General features: G+C 44.8%; 2 protein-coding genes across 5 annotated transcripts in view; one reads left to right on the top strand and one right to left on the bottom strand.

Annotated features, from left to right (window-relative positions):
* Positions 1-47: 47 nt before the first annotated feature.
* Positions 48-6455, bottom strand: UXT (ubiquitously expressed prefoldin like chaperone). The gene is made up of 7 exons (XM_025277189.2): positions 6429-6455; positions 6137-6243; positions 5061-5142; positions 4858-4925; positions 4484-4591; positions 359-422; positions 48-143 (listed from the first exon to the last, which is right to left on the bottom strand). The coding sequence occupies exons 2-7, from the start codon at positions 6232-6234 to the stop codon at positions 93-95; spliced, it is 471 nt and encodes a 156-aa protein (XP_025132974.1). The 5' UTR covers positions 6235-6243; positions 6429-6455; the 3' UTR covers positions 48-92.
* LOC102390493 (CXXC-type zinc finger protein 1) overlaps positions 6240-16961 on the top strand; it is a 65898-nt gene continuing 55176 nt past the window's right edge. For 3 of the 4 annotated variants that reach the window (XM_044936818.2, XM_044936817.2, XR_006640647.1), the window contains exon 1: positions 6240-6486. The gene's annotated coding sequence lies outside the window, so the exon portion shown is untranslated. Of the gene's footprint in view, positions 6487-15814; positions 16396-16961 lie in introns of those variants that run through there. The other variant, XR_326853.4, reaches the window with a different exon arrangement.

Genomic DNA, 16961 nt, shown 5'->3' with positions numbered 1-16961 from the left:
CTTTAGCAAACAGTAGGGGTTAAGGGGGGAAAGAAGGGCCGTGTAACTCAAAGACATTCAGGCTCTTTAATGTCAGGGGAGGTAGGAAGAAGTCAGTTCTGAGTCTCTGGGAAATTCTGCAGACCTTGTAGCTCTCTAAGCCCCTGAAAAAGAGAACATAAGAGACTGAACAGAGACTGGGTCCAGGCCCCATCCCAGGCTTGCTCAGAACTCTCTTCCCTCTGAGCCAGCCTGGCTCCAGTTTGACTCCAGTTTAGAGGAAAATATGGTCCTTCCCATCTCTGGCTGTCTCTCCTTCTCGGGTCACCACCCTAAACATTTGGAGATAGAGTCTGGGAATGGAGTGAGCTGCTCTCACCTCTAGCAACATGTGGATATGGGCCTTGATATTCATGGAGTCCTTGGTGAGGTTGTCGCTGAGCCTGGAGAAAAGAAACAAGAAAGGTGAAGTGGGCAGGAGGATGATGCTTCTTCATCACTTCAAGAACTACCTATATTCTGTATGACTTCCACACGGTAGGTGGTAGGACATCCTACTACCTGAGCTGCTCCTATGCAGAGATGCCTGGCTGCCATCTGGACTGCACTGATTCAGAGACATTTATTGAGTACCTACTCTACACCAGGTCGTTTTAGTTACTGGGAGATAGCAGCAAACACAGCAAACAAAAATCTTGGCCTTGTGGAACTCAAATTCTCATTGTGGGGGGACAAATGATGGGAATAAAATACGCAGTTTGTCAGATGGTTATAAGTACAATGAAAAAATTAAATGTTAAGAGAGAATAATGAGTGCAGGAGTGGGGGCTGTAATTCTAATTAGAGTGCTTAGGGATGGCTTCACAGAGAAGCGCATTTGAGTAAAGACTTAAAATGAAGAAGCAAATTGTGTGGCTAGATGGAGGATGAGTGTTCCAGACACAAGGGGCAGCAAATGCAGAGGTTCTGAGGTGGGAGTGCACCTGGCATGTCTGAGGTACAGCAGAGAGGCCAGCAGGACTGGAGAAGGATCAGTGAAGGGGGGTTGTAGAAGGTGAGGTCACAGAGGTAAGCAGGGGAGAAAGATCATGTAAGACCTACCAGGCCATGGTAAGGACTCTGGCTTTTATTCTAAGTGAGATGGGAGCCAGAGGAGGATTGTGATCAGAGAAGGGATGTGACATGACTAGGGTTTAAGAGGATCCATCTGGCTGCTGTGTGGAGAACTGACTGGGGATAAGGACAGCTAGTGTGGAAGAGGAAGTCCAGTGAAGAGGCAGTCCAGGTGAGAGAGGCAGACTCAGACCACAGTGGCAGCAGTTGAGGTAATAAGAAATGACTAGATTTGGGATACATGGGGGCTTCCCTGGTGGCGCAGAGGTTAAAGCATCTGCCTGCAATGTGGGAGACCTGGGTTCGATCCCTGGGTCGGGAAGATCCCCTGGAGAAGGAAATGGCAACCCACTCCAGTATTCTTGCCTGGAGAATCCCATGGACAGAGGAGCTTGGTGGGCTACAGTCCACGGGTCACAAAGAGTCGGACACGACTGAGCGACTTCACTTTCACTTTCACTTTGAAGGTAAAGTCAACAGGATTTACCAAAGGAGGCTGTTGGGCGTGAGAAAGAGAACTCAAGGAAGACACCAAGGCCTAAGTGACTGGGAAGCCAGAGTTGCCTGAAACCATGCCGGCTCTGGGCTGTTGAGTTACATGAAAGAAAAAAAGTGGAAGTGTTAGTTGCTCAGTCATGTTGGACTCTTTGCAACCCCATGGACTGGGGCTCACCAGGCTCCTCCATCCATGGAATTCTCCAGGCAAGAATCCTGGATTGGGTTGCCATTTACATGAACCAGTCACTTTTTTCTCTCTATGCCAACTGGCACCAGTCTCACCCAAAGAATCCTAATTCACCCAAAGGATCAAGGAAGGCCTCTGAAGAATGAGTAAAACAGTAGGAGATAGTCTTTTCCACAAAAAGCCCAAAAGGCAGGAAAGAGCTTTTTAAGGAGTAGTCAGGAGGCCAGAGTGTTAGAAACTACGTGAATGGTGGAAGAAAAGTGGCACAAGTTAGGATCCAAGAGGTAGGTAGGGGACAGATCATGTAATCTTGATATTATGAGAGGAATATGGATTTTACTGTGTTGAGCTATCTGTCAATGTAAGAGTCAGTTTCAGGGAAATGAAATACTGTTAAGAAAAGTAGAAGGCAACAACAAAGGATATTAAATTGGGAAAAAAATAGTATGAACCCATTTATATATCACTATCTCTCAAAGTTGTATTTTCTTTCTTTTTTTTCAAAGTTGTATTTTTAGTCGGGCCCTCTCTCCCGAATTCCAGCCTTGGGAGTTTTAACTGCATTGTCAGAAAACTTACTTCAATGTTTAATGATCACCTCACACTTAACAGGTCCCAGACTGAACTCCTGATTTTCCCCTCCAAATCTGCTCTCCCCTTATCTTCTCCATCTCATAAAAGGGCAATTCCATCCTTTGCTCAGCTGAAGACCTGGACTCCTTTTTCTCACACCCCACTTCCAATCAAGCATTCTCAAATCTTCATCTTTTTCAATTACTAGGGAGTCCTACTAATTATAATAAAGTAAAGAGATTCATGGGCTTCCCAGGTAGCACTAGTGGTAAGGAACCCGCCTGCCAATGTAGGAGATGTAAGAGATGTGGGTTCAATCCCTGGGTCGGGAAGATGACCTGGAGAAGGGCATGGCAATGCACTCTGGTATTCTTGCCTGGAGAATTCCATGGATAGAGGAGCCTGGCTGGCTACAGTCTATGGGGCTGCAGAGTTGGACACAACTGAAGCAACTTAGCACAGTAAGGAATTCACATTTCTCATCACACTAATATACCAGATCAATAAATCAGAAAGACCAAACGGGGCAGGCAATGACAAATACCTCATTCTGGGGAAAGACATCAAGTCTCAAAAAATTAAAATCTATTTGAAAGGCTCAGGAATCCAGTGACATAATAAGGAAGGCTTTGTCATTAAAAAAAAAAAACAGACTTGGTCTAAATGGCTGCTGGTTCAGAATTATACTGGCCTATTAAAGCAGGCCCCTCAACCAAACTATTTACCAACTGATCTGATCACTAAGATTTAGAAATCTCCACAGGTCTGAGGCTCATTTGAGTTTATGAACACTGAAACCTCGAAAAGGTCTGAAAAGAGAAGAATTACTAAAACCTAAGGTAGGCAACTCTGGAAGAAATGAACGAGACATAAAGGGAAATATAACCTAGAAGGTAGAATTTTAGATCAGTAGTATTCACACTTGTGAGATGTTGTTAATCTAAGTGTATTTGCTCAGCGTCTCCTCACTCACTCCATCTGAGTGACTGAATGCTCACCATTCTCAGCAGTTCCTCTAACATGGCAGGCACACTGGTCCCCTTGCCAGGAATGCTCTTCCCTAGGGAGCCCTATGGTTTGTTCACTCAACCAAGTAACTCAAATGCTGCTTCCTCTGGAAGGCCTTCCCTAGCCACATTTCAGAAGTCTCCACAATCACAATTCCCCTTTCCTGCATAGAACCTTACACTCAGTCAGAGTTCATCCTTTATCCCCATATTACCTCCATCACCACCAACAGAGATCTACTAATCCTTCAATCCCCACTTAAATCTATTTCCAGCATATGCTTCGAAATTGATTCAACAAACACAGGGTGCCTCCTGTATGCTTTGTGCTATTCTAGTGACTTGAGATGCAGAGAAAATCTCTCCCTTTGCAAAGCTTATATCCTAATGGGAGCAGGCAATGAACATTACAAAAAAGTAAATCACACAGTAAACATTAGGAGGTCATAAGTGCTATGGAAAAAAAGAAAAAGTAGAACAAGGGAGGGGAATCAGGAGTGCCAAGGGTTGCAATTTTCAAGTTAGGTTATAGGAAGTGACATTTAAGCAAGACTTCAAGTGAATAAGGAGAAAGGAAGCCAAGCATGTATCAGAGGGGAAAGTGCTGTAGGCAGACAGAGAACAGTTACTGCAATTGTGCTGAGGTGGGATCACTTTGTGGGCATTTAAAGAAGCCTATGAAGGTTAGTGTGATGAGAGCACAATGAATGAGCAGGAAAATTAGCAGGAGGTGAAGTCAGAGGTAACTTGTTTTACTGTTACTGATTTACAGACTGAGACCTCCAGGATCTGGTCAAAACTGTGCTGATGTGTAACAGTTATAGCCCTTGTAGAATATAAGCTTTCAAGGAATTCTTCTGTCTTGTTCATGCTGCCTCCCCAACACCAAGCACAGAGCCTGGCATACAGCAAATGCCCAATAAATTTTTGTGTAAGTGAACAATACAGAGACCATTTATTGAGTACTTATGTGCTACACCTGGGGCTAAGCTTTGCCCCACTGTTCTCTCCCCTAGAGAGAGGGGAAAGTGGTTCCTAGGTACCATCCCAGGTAGCCAGGGTGAAAGGGGGAAGAAGGGTTACAAATGGTGGTGTTTTAGACAGTATCCTCATGCAATGGACTTACTCTGTGAGGAGATTGCTTTTACGATCAATGAACTTGAGAGCTTCTGCCAGTGTCAACTCCAGGAAAAAACCATATCCAAGGGCCACATAGATCCGTGAAGTGTCTGGGCTAAGAAAACAGTGGTGATAGAAAGTGGAGAAGTCCTTGTCACTGTTTAGCATACTACACAGTTTAATATTTCTTTTATTCCCCACCCCACATCTTCCCCAAACTGAAGGTGAGGGTGGGCAGAGAATTTGTCCTATTTTATTTACTGTCACATCTTCAGCACTGAGCAGTGTCTGGTTCATAGCAAATACTAACAAAAACATTTGTTGAATGAAGGAAAAGAGAAGCTGAACCCTGTGGGCTCAGAGGGGCAGGTAGACACTCACACCACTGTGTCAACGAAGAAGTTACAGCCCAAATCCACCTGCATATATAACTCCGAGTGATTGGCTTCCTGTGGGGCCAGGGAAAAAGAGGTAGGGATCAGTGGTCAACTTTTAGGTCAGGTGACAGGTTTTGGTCTTGGGTATCTCCTCTCTTCCCCCTCCTTTGCCCACAAAAAGACAGTACCTAACCCTGGCATCTTTACCTGGAGTCGCTCAATGACATTTCTCAGTTGAAGGTATTTAGCCAGCTGCTCATATACCTTGTCACGATGGTCCAGGACCTTTCTGATGGGACATGACAGGACAAGAGTAAAATGGTGACCAAGAGGAAACCCTGTCCCTCTTGGAATATCTCACATCATGACCCCCTGAGACTCTCTTGTCACTAGGGTCTAAACAGGAATTTTAGTGCAGAAGTCAAGGTTTGGACTCTGGGTCAGATTGCTTCGGTTTGAATCCAGGCTCTCCATTTTACTAGCTGTGTGACTTTGGCAAGTGAGTAACCTCTTTGGAACTCAATCTCCCCATCTTTAAAATAGGAATGAGGAGTATTACTTCATAGAGTCATTAAGAGGATTAAATGAGTATTTACTATAAGGCATTTAGAATAGTGCCCTCCAAACAAAGTTCTCTATATGCGTTAGCTCTTATTTATGAGTATTATTATTACACTCTACTCCCAATGCCTCCCTCCAATCAGAACATGCCATTCTCAACCTAGGAAAAAATCCTCCGTCTCTTTTAGGATGCTCATAATCCTAGACCTGAACACTCTCCTTCCTGCTCAGATTAATAATGACAGTAATAATAATTTTTTATACTCATTGAGCCTCTAGTATCCAAGTTAAACCCTTTACAAGGGCTGAATACACTGAAAACCCAAACCCACTGCCGTGAGGAAGGTTGCATTAAACTTCCCCATTTCACAGATGAGGAAACTGAGGCACAGAAAGTGGAGGCGAAGTATGTGTTCACAAGGAAAGCAAAATGGTCAAGCCAGGATTTGAACCTGAAAACTCCAGCTTCAGAACTCGAATTCTTAACCCTTTAGGGGCATCGGAAGCCGCGCATGCGCGGACACAGGCACCATTAAATCATCATGTCTCCCTCCTCATCCCACGTTGCACCCCGGATATCGCCCCTCCTTCCTCCTCGATTGGCGCACGGGGCCGAGCTCTGAACGCCTCACCCACCAATCAGAAGGCCAGGCCCTGACTTCCAACGCCCCGCTCACCACGTGGACCGCTCCAATCGCTCCGCCCCCTGTTCTGTCACTTACTGCAAGTCCCGCTGCAGCACGTCAGAGATGAAAGCCTCGTAGCGCAGCACTTTCTCCGCCGTGGCCTCCACCGCCCGCCGTTTAGGGGGCGTCGCCATGATGGGCTCCTGAGGAATGGGGAGGGAGAAGACCACGTTGAAGACCACTGGTCTCAGTTTGGTCTCAATCACAGTACAACTGCACCTTTTCAGTGTTGGGAGTTGGGTCGTCCGGCTTATGCCGAGAGTTCAGCCTTCCGCCCCTCCCAGCTCTGGGACCCCATCACACAGGGACACCCAAGTGCTGCCGTTACCTGAAAGCCGCCGGCAAAAAGGACTGTCAGTAAGAACCGTGGCTTCCGGGTGGCGCGGGTAAGTGACGTACGACGGGGGCGCAGGCCAACCAAATAACCAGGTGGGGTGAGGCGGTCCTGAACGGAAAAAAACGCCGGAGAGAAGGAAAGGGCGGGGCTTTAAGAAATCCGCTGATTAGGGAAGGCTGCAGAGCGTGGGAACCTGGACTGCGCAACAAGCCTATGGGGCTAGTGCACTGTTGCTGGGGGTGGGGTTTGATGGGATTTGGCGGGTTTCGGAGGAGGCGGGACACACAGAGCGAGTAGAGCTTTTGGTATTTAAAAGTCAGAGCTTCAGAAGCAGTCAGGCAAGAAAAGATTATGAATCTGGTCTGTAAAAAGGCAAGTATCGCCCTGGATTTTGAGTTTTCACAAGGGAAGCTTGGGTTTGACTTCCAATAATGGAAATAAATGTCAGCATTAAAAAAAAGTTTTGAAAAGGAGACAAATTTTCTGACATGCACCTTTGACGACTCCAGCTCTGTAGCCCACAGTCCATGACTGGGGTTCAAGCAGAGGTTGATATCAGTTCAGTTCAGTTCCAGTCGCTCAGTCGTGTCCGACTCTTTGCGACCCCATGAATCGCAGCAGGCCAGGCCTCCCTGTCCATCACCAACTCCCGGAGTTCACTCAAACTCACGTCCATTGAGTCGGTGATGCCATCCAGCCATCTCATCCTCTGTCGTCCCCTTGTACTCCTGCCCCCAATCCCTCCCAGCATCATTGTCTTTTCCAATGAGTCAACTCTTCACATGAGGCGGCCAAAGTACTGGAGTTTCAGCTTTAGCATCATTCCTTCCAAAGAAATCCCAGGGCTGATCTCCTTCAGAATGGACTGGTTGGATCTCCTTGCAGTCCAAGGGACTCTCAAGAGTCTTCTCCAACACCATAGTTCAAAAATATCAATTCTTCAGCACTCAGCTTTCTTCACAGTCCAACTCTCACATCCATACGTGACCACAGGAAAAACCATAGCCTTGACTAGACGAACCTTAGTTGGCAAAGTAACGTCTCTGCTTTTGAATATGCTATCTAGGTTGGTCATAACTTTCCTTCCAAGGAGTAAGCGTCTTTTAATTTCATGGCTGATCACGTCATTTAATCGGGGCGTCAAAGGGAGGGTTGCTGAAGTCCTTTGCCCCAGATAGGTTATCTTGTCGTTAGAAAGAGTTCCTATGTTTTTATTTAAATGTGTAAACTTTTTATTTATTTTTATGCACTCAAATTACCGAATGGATTTATTTCCTATGTTAGATTTTCAAATAATAGCATCTAACTCAGTAAGTCCAGGCCTGAAGAAGAACTCCAATGCCGGATCTCCCAAATGATACTCCTGCCTGCAGGCCCTAGAGCGCCCACCCTATCAGGGAAGTTTTCCCAGATAATTTGTGGGTTTGCGGTCTAAAACCAAGCTTTGTTTTAAATGCTCAAAACTTGAGCAAGTCAAACTTTTCTTTACCCTTAGAACAAGATGATTGCAAGGAAAACTTTGTGAGTTTAAAAAATTATTTTTGGTAAATCATCTCATGTTACATATAGTTACAATTATATTTAGTTTGATCAAAAGAGACAGTAGGTAGGTAGAAATATTATCTAGTTAATCTATACAAATTTCCTGTGGACAAAAGGGTGTTACATTTATTATCTTTATTTAACATGGAGAGCACAGAGTTCTGATGAGCTGGAGATGGTTTATTAGCTTACGTTTCACAAAAAACCGTTTTTTATTATGGAGTCCATGTAAGATTTCTTTTTTAAAAACTTTTTTCTGTTTCAAAACGTTTTCAACTTCATTTTAAAATGTCAAACCTACATGAAAGTTGGCACTGAATGCCCATATAGCCTTTACTTAGATTCACCAAATGTTAATACTTGGCAGCATTTGCTTTCTCTCCTTTCAGACCATCCAATAATTGTTGCTATGGCTGCATAGCATTTCATCTTTTGGATGACCTCAGATTTTTGAGCCAGTCTTCTGTTCCTCGATGTTTGGATGTGTCCAGTTTTTTTCATTGTTATAATCCAGAATAAGAGAACAGTCTTTGTTTTCAAAATTTTGTGTGCAACCATGTTTGTTTTCTTGTGACAAACTTCTAGAACTTAATTTATTGATCTAAGGGAGATCATTGCATTGTAAAGCAAGTGTTAAGTGACAATTGTATATCTACTTCCAATAACAAACTTCCTCATCCAAGTTTTACATCAAGGTCATCACACTGTAGCCCACTGTTTGCTGACCCTTGTTTTACTACTGTCCGCAAGCTAAGAGTACTATTTCCATCTTTTAGAGGCTTGAAAAAAAGTAAAAAGAGTATTTTGTGACATATGTGAAGGAAAGTTACACGGCTCAAAACAGCCTGGAGTTAAAACTCCCCTCTGGGTCCTCCCCACCATTCTATGCAAAACAAAGACCTCTCACCTGAAAAAAAAAAAGGACATTAAGGTTGATTATGTCCAGCTCCCAGCCGGTCCCAGCCTCTGGCCAATTTCCAGAATTCCTTGCCCAAGCTGTTTAAGAGATAACCAAAGCTGGTGGAGTTACTTCTAGCCGGGGATTCCTGCCCCCCTCCCCCATTCCAGCTAATTAATCCTCCCCACTTCCCTAGTTTTGGGAACCTGGGCCCTGAAGGGGCCCAATAAGTCAAGAGCCTTGAAAATGCACTGTGCAAATATATTGACTTTATTTGTCTCCGTTCGGGAGCCTCACAGACATATCTAGGTAAAAAGATCGTTAAATAAACACTGTCAGTCATCACAAAAAAAAAAGAGAGAGAGAGAGAGATAACTAATCCAAACAACTTTGGAGAAGAACAGGCCCCCTTAAGACAGTAGATTTCCACATATATGCCTATATATACTTACTCTTTTCTTGGGTTAGTTAGTGCAGCAGCTCACTAATCTGACTACTGCCCCTTCTTGCCTCATTAAAGGTGATCTGTTCCTGTAAAGTGCCAGTCTCATTCTTTCTCTGAACCTCATTTTCTCTAATTCCCTTACCCTACATTTTTTGGTGGCGAAACCCGGGAGGTTGAGGTTCCTTCTTGTTCTCCATGGCCAGCTCTTTGGAGCATGGAAGCCTGCCTCACTTTTCTGCTTGGGCTTTCAAGACCTCCTTGAGAGGATGCCCTGTGCCTTCGTGAGTGGTACAAGTCCTGTGTAAGGGCTTTATTGGTTTTCCACATAACCCGAGGAATACTGGTCTTTCTCTCTCTCTCTCTTCCTCTTTTCTCTACACTTTCTTTTCCTTGAGACCAACCAACTCCAGGATAGAGGCCTTTTGCCATTCGACCTCCCTCCATCCACCACGAATTCTCGCCTGACCCAGTAGCCCAGGTAAACTCTAGGGCGCCATAGACTATCGTCCTTTCCGGGTTACAGGGGAACCCTCCGGCCAAAAGGCCCTCTGGGGAGGTACTTGGGGGATGCCCCTCCCTCCTTCAGAGTCTCTCGCTCTCTCTCTCTCTGCCCAGTCAAAAGATTAGGTGACATCTTTTCTCTCGACCGGACAGTCGCTAGCCATTTGCTATGGGGTCAAGCCAATCCATCCCATGGGACTCTCCCTTGGCCTGCATAAAACGAAACCTCAAACCTCTACTCTTGACCAATCTCAAGGTTCATAAACTCGAGTCACTGTGTACTCAAATTTGGCCTCAATACAAACTAGATAACCAAAACCATTGGCCTGAGTTCAGGACTTTCGATTTCAGTATTTTATCAGATCTCACTAACTTCCTCAAACAGAATGGCAAATGGTCAGAGGTCCCCTATATTCAAGCCTTCTGGGATCTTAGAAGCCGTCCTTCTCTCTGCAAGGACTGTTCTACCTATCAAATCCTCCTCTGCTCTCTTTCCCTGTCCATTACAAAAGAATCCAAATCTAAAGCCCCTAAAAGGCCCCCTAAACCATCAGGCCCCAATTTTGACCCAGCAGATGAGCCTCCTCCCTACCACCCCAGAGAAGAAACTTCCAGAGATGAGATTCCATCCTCTAGCCCTTCCCCCTCCAAAACAGTAAGCAATGACTCCGAACCCCCAAAAGAGATTTACACACCCCCCCCTCCACATTGGCCACGACCCAAAGCAAACATATGTTTCCTTTCAGAGAGGTAGCAGGACCGGAGAGCCCTACACGGGTTCATGTGCCTTTTTCAATTTCTGATATGAGCCAAATTGAAGAAAAATGGGGATCCTTTTCAGAAAATTCTACTACATATAGAAAAGAATTCCTCCACCTTACACAAGCGTATCATTTAACCTAAAATGATCTTTACTACATCCTAAATGCCACTTTAACCCCTGATGAAAAGGAACAGATATGGCAGGCAGCCCGGACTCATGTTGATCAGCTCCATAACCAAGATAGGACTAATCTGGTGGCTGATGATATAGTCCCTTTAACCGAGCCATGGTGGACATATCAAGCAGGTAATGTCAGCATCCGGTATCTGCACCATATGATTACCTGTTTATTAGAAGGAATGCTAAAAAGCTCTCACATTCATGTTAACTATGATAAGATTAGGGAAGTGACTCAGGAAAAAGATGAAAATCCTGCTCTTTTTCTTTCACGGGTTATTGAGGCAGTCCAGAAATATACTAATTTAGATATTTCCACCCCTGCCAGACTTCTGTACCTACACGTCTAGTTCATAAGCCTGTCAGCCCCCAATATTCACGGAAAACTACGCCAGTTAGAGAAGGGCCTCAAAACCCCTCAGTGAGATCTCCTAGAAATAGCCTTTAAAGTTTTCAACAATAAGGAGGAAGAAGCAAAGAAAGAAAAAGAAATGGAAAGAATGGCCAAATATGTTTTATTTGCTGCAGCTAGTCAAGAAAAAAATTCAACCCCTTTGGCCCATCAACCTAGGCCCACCCATATGGGACCTAACCCTTCAGGCCCCTGCTTCAGATGTAACCAAATGGGACACTGGGCTAAGTCCTGCCCAAACCCCTGGCCACCCACCAAACCCTGCCCCACCTGCAAACAATGGGGCCACTGGAAAATAGATTGCTCTCAGACACTACCCACCAAGTCTCCGAGTCCACCCCAGGCCCAATAACAATGGGCCAGAAACCAGACTCAGGGGGGCTCTGACACCCCAGACCATGGTTCCTTGGATGAGGTGGGAGATGATGCAGTTGTGCCTGAATTATTCCAGTGATGGAGCCCAAGCTCCAGACTCCAAGTCTGCCCCGTACAGACAGACTCAGAGCTTTGGGTAATTGGCACGGTGGCTGTACACAAAGTCTCGTTCCTAATAGACACTGGAGTGGCCTTTTCACTTTTAACCTCCTTTAAGGTCCCTCTCCAACATTCAGAAGTGGTCATCGAAGGGGTCTCAGGCATCCCCGTTTATCCCAAAATAACCCCTCCTCTCCTTTGTTTCTTTGGTAAGGCAACACTAACACATTCTTTTATAGTAGTTCCTCAATGCCCAATGGCATTGATGGGACGTGATCTTCTGGCTAAGCCACAAACTTCTATAAACCTCCCATTCTTAGATCCCCTATCAATTCTTTGCATCCAAATGGCACCCAAACCCTTGGCCAGCCCTCACTCCCAAAACCTGCCCACTGACCTTCCCCCGATAGATCCTCAGGTCTGGGACACTGAAGCCCCGTCGGTAGTCTGACACCATTCCCCCGTACAGGTTTTTCTTAAGAATCCCTCTCAGGTAATAACCCAAACTCAATATACCCTGACCACAGAATCCTGACAAGGACTTAAACCAATAATCTCCCACCTGCTCAAAGCCGGTTTTTGTGGCCTATCTATTCTCCTCATAATACTCCTATACTGGCAGTCAAAAAGGGACCCCACTCCTGGCGTCTAGTCCAAGATCTTTGCAAGGTCAATGAGGCCATAATACCTGTACACCTCGTGGTCACTAATCCCTATACCCTTTTCTCACATATTCCCCCTGACACACTCTACTTCACGGTATTGGACCTCAAAGATGCTTTCTTTACTATACCTCTACACCACTCTTCACAGCCTCTATTTGCCTTCAACCTGGATGGACCCAGACACATATCAATCTCAACAATCAACTTGGACCATTTTACCGCAAGGGTTTATCTGCTGCTGCTGCTAAGTTGCTTCAGTCGTGTCCAACTCTGTGCGACCCCATAGACGGCAGCCCACTAGGCTCCTCTGTCCCTGGGATTCTCCAGGCAAGAATACTGGAGTGGGTTGCCATTTCCTTCTCCAATGCATGAAAGTGAAAAGTGAAAGTGAAGTCACTCAGTCGTGCCCGACTCTCAGCGACCCTCTGGACTGCAGCCTACCAGGCTCCTCCGTCCATGGGATTTTCCAGGGAAGAGTACTGGAGTGGGTTGCCACTGCCTTTTCCGAAGGGTTTAGAGATAGCCCTCATTTTTCGGTCAAGCCCTTCAAAGGGATCTACAAACTTTAGACCTAGGCTCTACTACCTTACTCCAATATGTAGATAATTTATTGTTATGTAGTTCCTCTTGCCATAACTGCCTAGTCCACACTGCAACAGTATTAAATGCCTTAGGCAACTGGGGTTACAGAGTTGCACTCTCCAAAGCACAAATTGTTCTCACCACTGTCGATTACATGGGATTGCTTCTCACTCCCACATCCAAAATAATTCCAGCACAGAGACTTCAAGCCTTGACACAGACCCCCAGGCCCCAAACCAAGAGGGAACTTCTTTCTCTATTAGGTCTATTAAACTTCTTCCAAATATGTGTCCCAAAATATGCCCTCCACGCAAAACCTCTTTACCAAGTTACTCGAAGAAACTTAGATGAACCCTTATTGGCCCCCACCTCTCTCCACACCCCAATACAGACTCTTATCAAACACTTACTACAGGCCCCTTCTCTTTACTTACCTGATTATGCCAAGCCTTTTTTCCTTTTTCTACATTCTCAACAAGGACATGACTTAGGGATTCTGTGCCAAAAAAAAGGGGGGATGTATGGGGGCCTCTAGCTTACTTATCTAAACAACTCGATCTTGTCATACTCGGATGGCCACCTTGTCTCCATGAAACCCAAAAATTAACCCGAAATGCTCCTCTAAATGTATGCTCACCTCATTCCTTCAAAGATTTACTCTCTAATTGGGCTTTCCTTTCTCTGCCCCCTGCTCAATTACAGATCCTCCACACACACCTCTTAGACCCATCCCTTTCTTTTATGCCTTGTAAACCTCTTAATCCTGCTAGCTTACTCCCTACACCAGATCCAGAAGCAGAACACCTATCTCATGACTGTGTTCAGACCTTAGATATGACACTTAATCCCTTTGAACGTATAACCGATCAGCCCCTTAATGACCCCAAAGTCCCATCCTGGTTCATAGATGGCAGTGCCCAGAAACAAGCCCCATTTGGGGCTGGATACACTATAGACCAGGGACAGCCTGATAAAATTATCCCCCCTTGCCTCATCATATCAGTCACACTCCCAGCTCACACATCCTCACAACAGGCTGAACTGATAGCTCTTACACAAGCTTTGACCCTAGCCAAGGACCAAAAGACAAACATTTATACTGACTCCAAGTATGTCTATAACATATTACATTCTATCATTATAATCTGGAGGGAGAGGGGATTCCTGACTCAGAAGGACACACCTATTCTCAATGGTTCTTTTATTTCTGAACTCCTCCATGAGGCTCAGCTCCCCAAACAAGCTGCTGTAATACATTGCTAGGGACATCAGCGACATGGTCCTATTTCCTTTTATAACAATATAGCAGATCATGAAGCAAAGTGGCAGGCCGCCTCTGTTAGTCCTGTCTTTACTATAGCCCAAATTGATGAGCCTAACATCTACACATTACTTTCATATTTACATTCCCTTTTCCACCCCTTGGGCTTCCCTGGTGGCTCAGAGGTTAAAGCATCTGCCTGCAATGTGGGAGACCTGGGTTCGATCCCTAGGTCGGGAAGATCCCCTGGAGAAGGAAATGGCAACTCACTCCAGTATTCTTGCCTGGAGAATCCCATGGACAGAGGAGCCTGGTGGGCTACAGTCCACGGGGTCGCAAAGAGTCAGACACGACTGAGCGACTTCACTTCACTTCACTTCACTTCACTTCACTTTCCACCCCTCTGCAAAGGTACTTAAGGCTTTCCTTCAGAACTTTATTGAACTGACTAAGGATGATGTAATTTATTTAAATAATCTGACCCAAACTTGTGCCATTTGTCAGCAGACAAATCCTAACTCTAACATTCGCCCTCCTCCTTCCCCCACCCACCAAATTCACGGACATCTTCCTGCACAAGACTGGCAGGCAGATTTCACCCACATGCCACTGTAAAAAGGGTTTAATTTCTCCTAGTCTTCATAAATATATCTTCTGGATGGATCGAAGCTTTTCTGACTACTAATAAACGAAACGAGCCCCTACTGTGGCTAGCCTTATTCTTACTGAAATCCTCCCCAGGTTTGGAATGCCTTCCTCCCTCCAGTCTGACAACGGGCCTGAGTTCACATCCCAAATCACCCAAAATACTGCTTCAAGGTCCTTGGAGGTTTCACATTCCTTATCATCCCCGGTCTTCGGGTAAGGTTAAGAGAGCCAACTGAGTCCTAAAAGAAACTCTCACCAAATTAACGAGCGAACTTCATCAGGACTGGACAAAACTCCTCCCTTTAGCCCTCTTAAAGGTCCAGGCCTTACAAAAAAACAAAAACAAAAACCCTTAAAAGCAGTCCATTTGAGGCCATGTATGGGAGGCCCATAGTACCTTTAGGTCTTCCCCACTCCCAGGACGGTCCCAAACTGCCATACCACCTTCCTTTTCCTTGTCCAGATATGAGATGCCCTTTGGCAACATATGAATGACTTACTCCCTCAACCACATTCCATACCCATCCTTTCAAATAGACAAAGCCTATATGACAACTCAGTTCCACTCAGATCTAACCCCAAAATGGCAAGTTCCCTACACGGTAATTCTGTTGACCCCTACCGCTGCAAAATTAAAAGAAATCACCCCTTGGGTACACATCACTCAGCTAAAAAAGGTTATGCAGTCCAATGATGAAAATGCTTGCCAGACTAATACTTATCAAGTTTCTCACACGGGCCCTTCAACTCTTAAGTTCTCATGGCTTCCACCGGCCCCAACTGGCTATGGATGAGCATGTTGGTTTCACGGCTGCAATTATTCCTGGAACAACTTCTGGCAGATATCTGGGTCTCAAGTGCTCAAGGATCCACATTCGAACACGTTGAAGATTTACATCTTCACCCTGTGGCTACAGGGAACCTTTTATAACTTTTACCCCTTTTCAGACCATTCATTTTTATCACCCTCCTACTCACCTTTGGGCCTTGTTTGTTTAATCTTTTCCAGGGATTCCTCCAAGACCGAATCTGAGCCATTTCCCCAGATCAAGTCAAGACTGTTCTTTCGCTCGAGATCCTGATGGCTAGAATAGAAAATCAACACTATGGGCCTTAGACTTCCTTTGTCCCAGATCACAAACCCCTGACCCTCATTTATCAGCACGAAGAAGCCCTGAACTTTAATGACTCCCACTTATCTTTCTCTTTTTATATGTATTCCTTAAGGTCTGGAATGAAGCAAAGTTATATGGCTCAAAATAGCCTGGAGTTAAAACTCCCCTCCGGGTCCTCCCCATCATTCTATACAAAACAAAGAACTCTCTCACCCAAAGAAAAAATGGACATTAAGGTTGATTACGTCCATCTCCCAGCTGGTCCCAGCCTCTGGTCGATCTCCAGAATTCCTTGCCCAAGCCGTTTAAGAGATAACTAATCCGAACAACCTTGGAGAAGAACAGGCCCCCTTAAGACAGTAGATTTCCACATATATGCCTATATATACTTACTCTTTTCTTGGGTTAGTGCATCAGCTCACTAATCTGACTACTGCCCCTTTTTGTCTCATTAAAGGTGATATGTTCCTGTAAAGTGCCGGTCTCGTTCTTTCTCTGAACCTCACTTTCTCTAATTCCCTTACCCTACAATATGAAAATTATATGAAATTCAAATTTCAGTGTCCAATAATAAAATTTTAAACATAGCCACACTCATTCATTTACCCTGATGAAAGAAATTTTCACATATTGAGGTATGGGGATGTCATTCTGGCTAATACATGAGTTAACTTGAATTTTATGCTAACTAAAACAGCCTGTTTGTGGCCTGTCAAATTTACATTGTACATCTAGTTTAATTATTAAAGAAAAGGGCACACTGACAAGAAATAAAGAAAATGCAAATAAGATAAATGTTAAATACCTCCTTTTCTGGATGCCAATGCTGGTACTCCTTCAATAATAAGATTCCCTTCCCAGGTGCCAAGGCCATTACTGACTTGCTCTGTACATTCTGATCTGTTTTGTTTTTTTTTTTAACTTTGAAGGAATGTATCCCTGACATGTTTGATGTTATTTATTCTGACAAGATATAAAACTGCCCTGAAAACCAAGCTTCTCCAGAGCAGTTCCTCACAGTTATCTAAGAGGCTGTCTTCT

This window comes from Bubalus bubalis, chromosome X (assembly GCF_019923935.1).
Source record: "Bubalus bubalis isolate 160015118507 breed Murrah chromosome X, NDDB_SH_1, whole genome shotgun sequence".
Taxonomy (NCBI): Eukaryota; Metazoa; Chordata; class Mammalia; order Artiodactyla; family Bovidae; genus Bubalus; species Bubalus bubalis.
The sequence above is the reverse complement of the archived record's forward strand: the minus strand, read 5'-3'. Positions and strand labels throughout refer to the sequence as shown.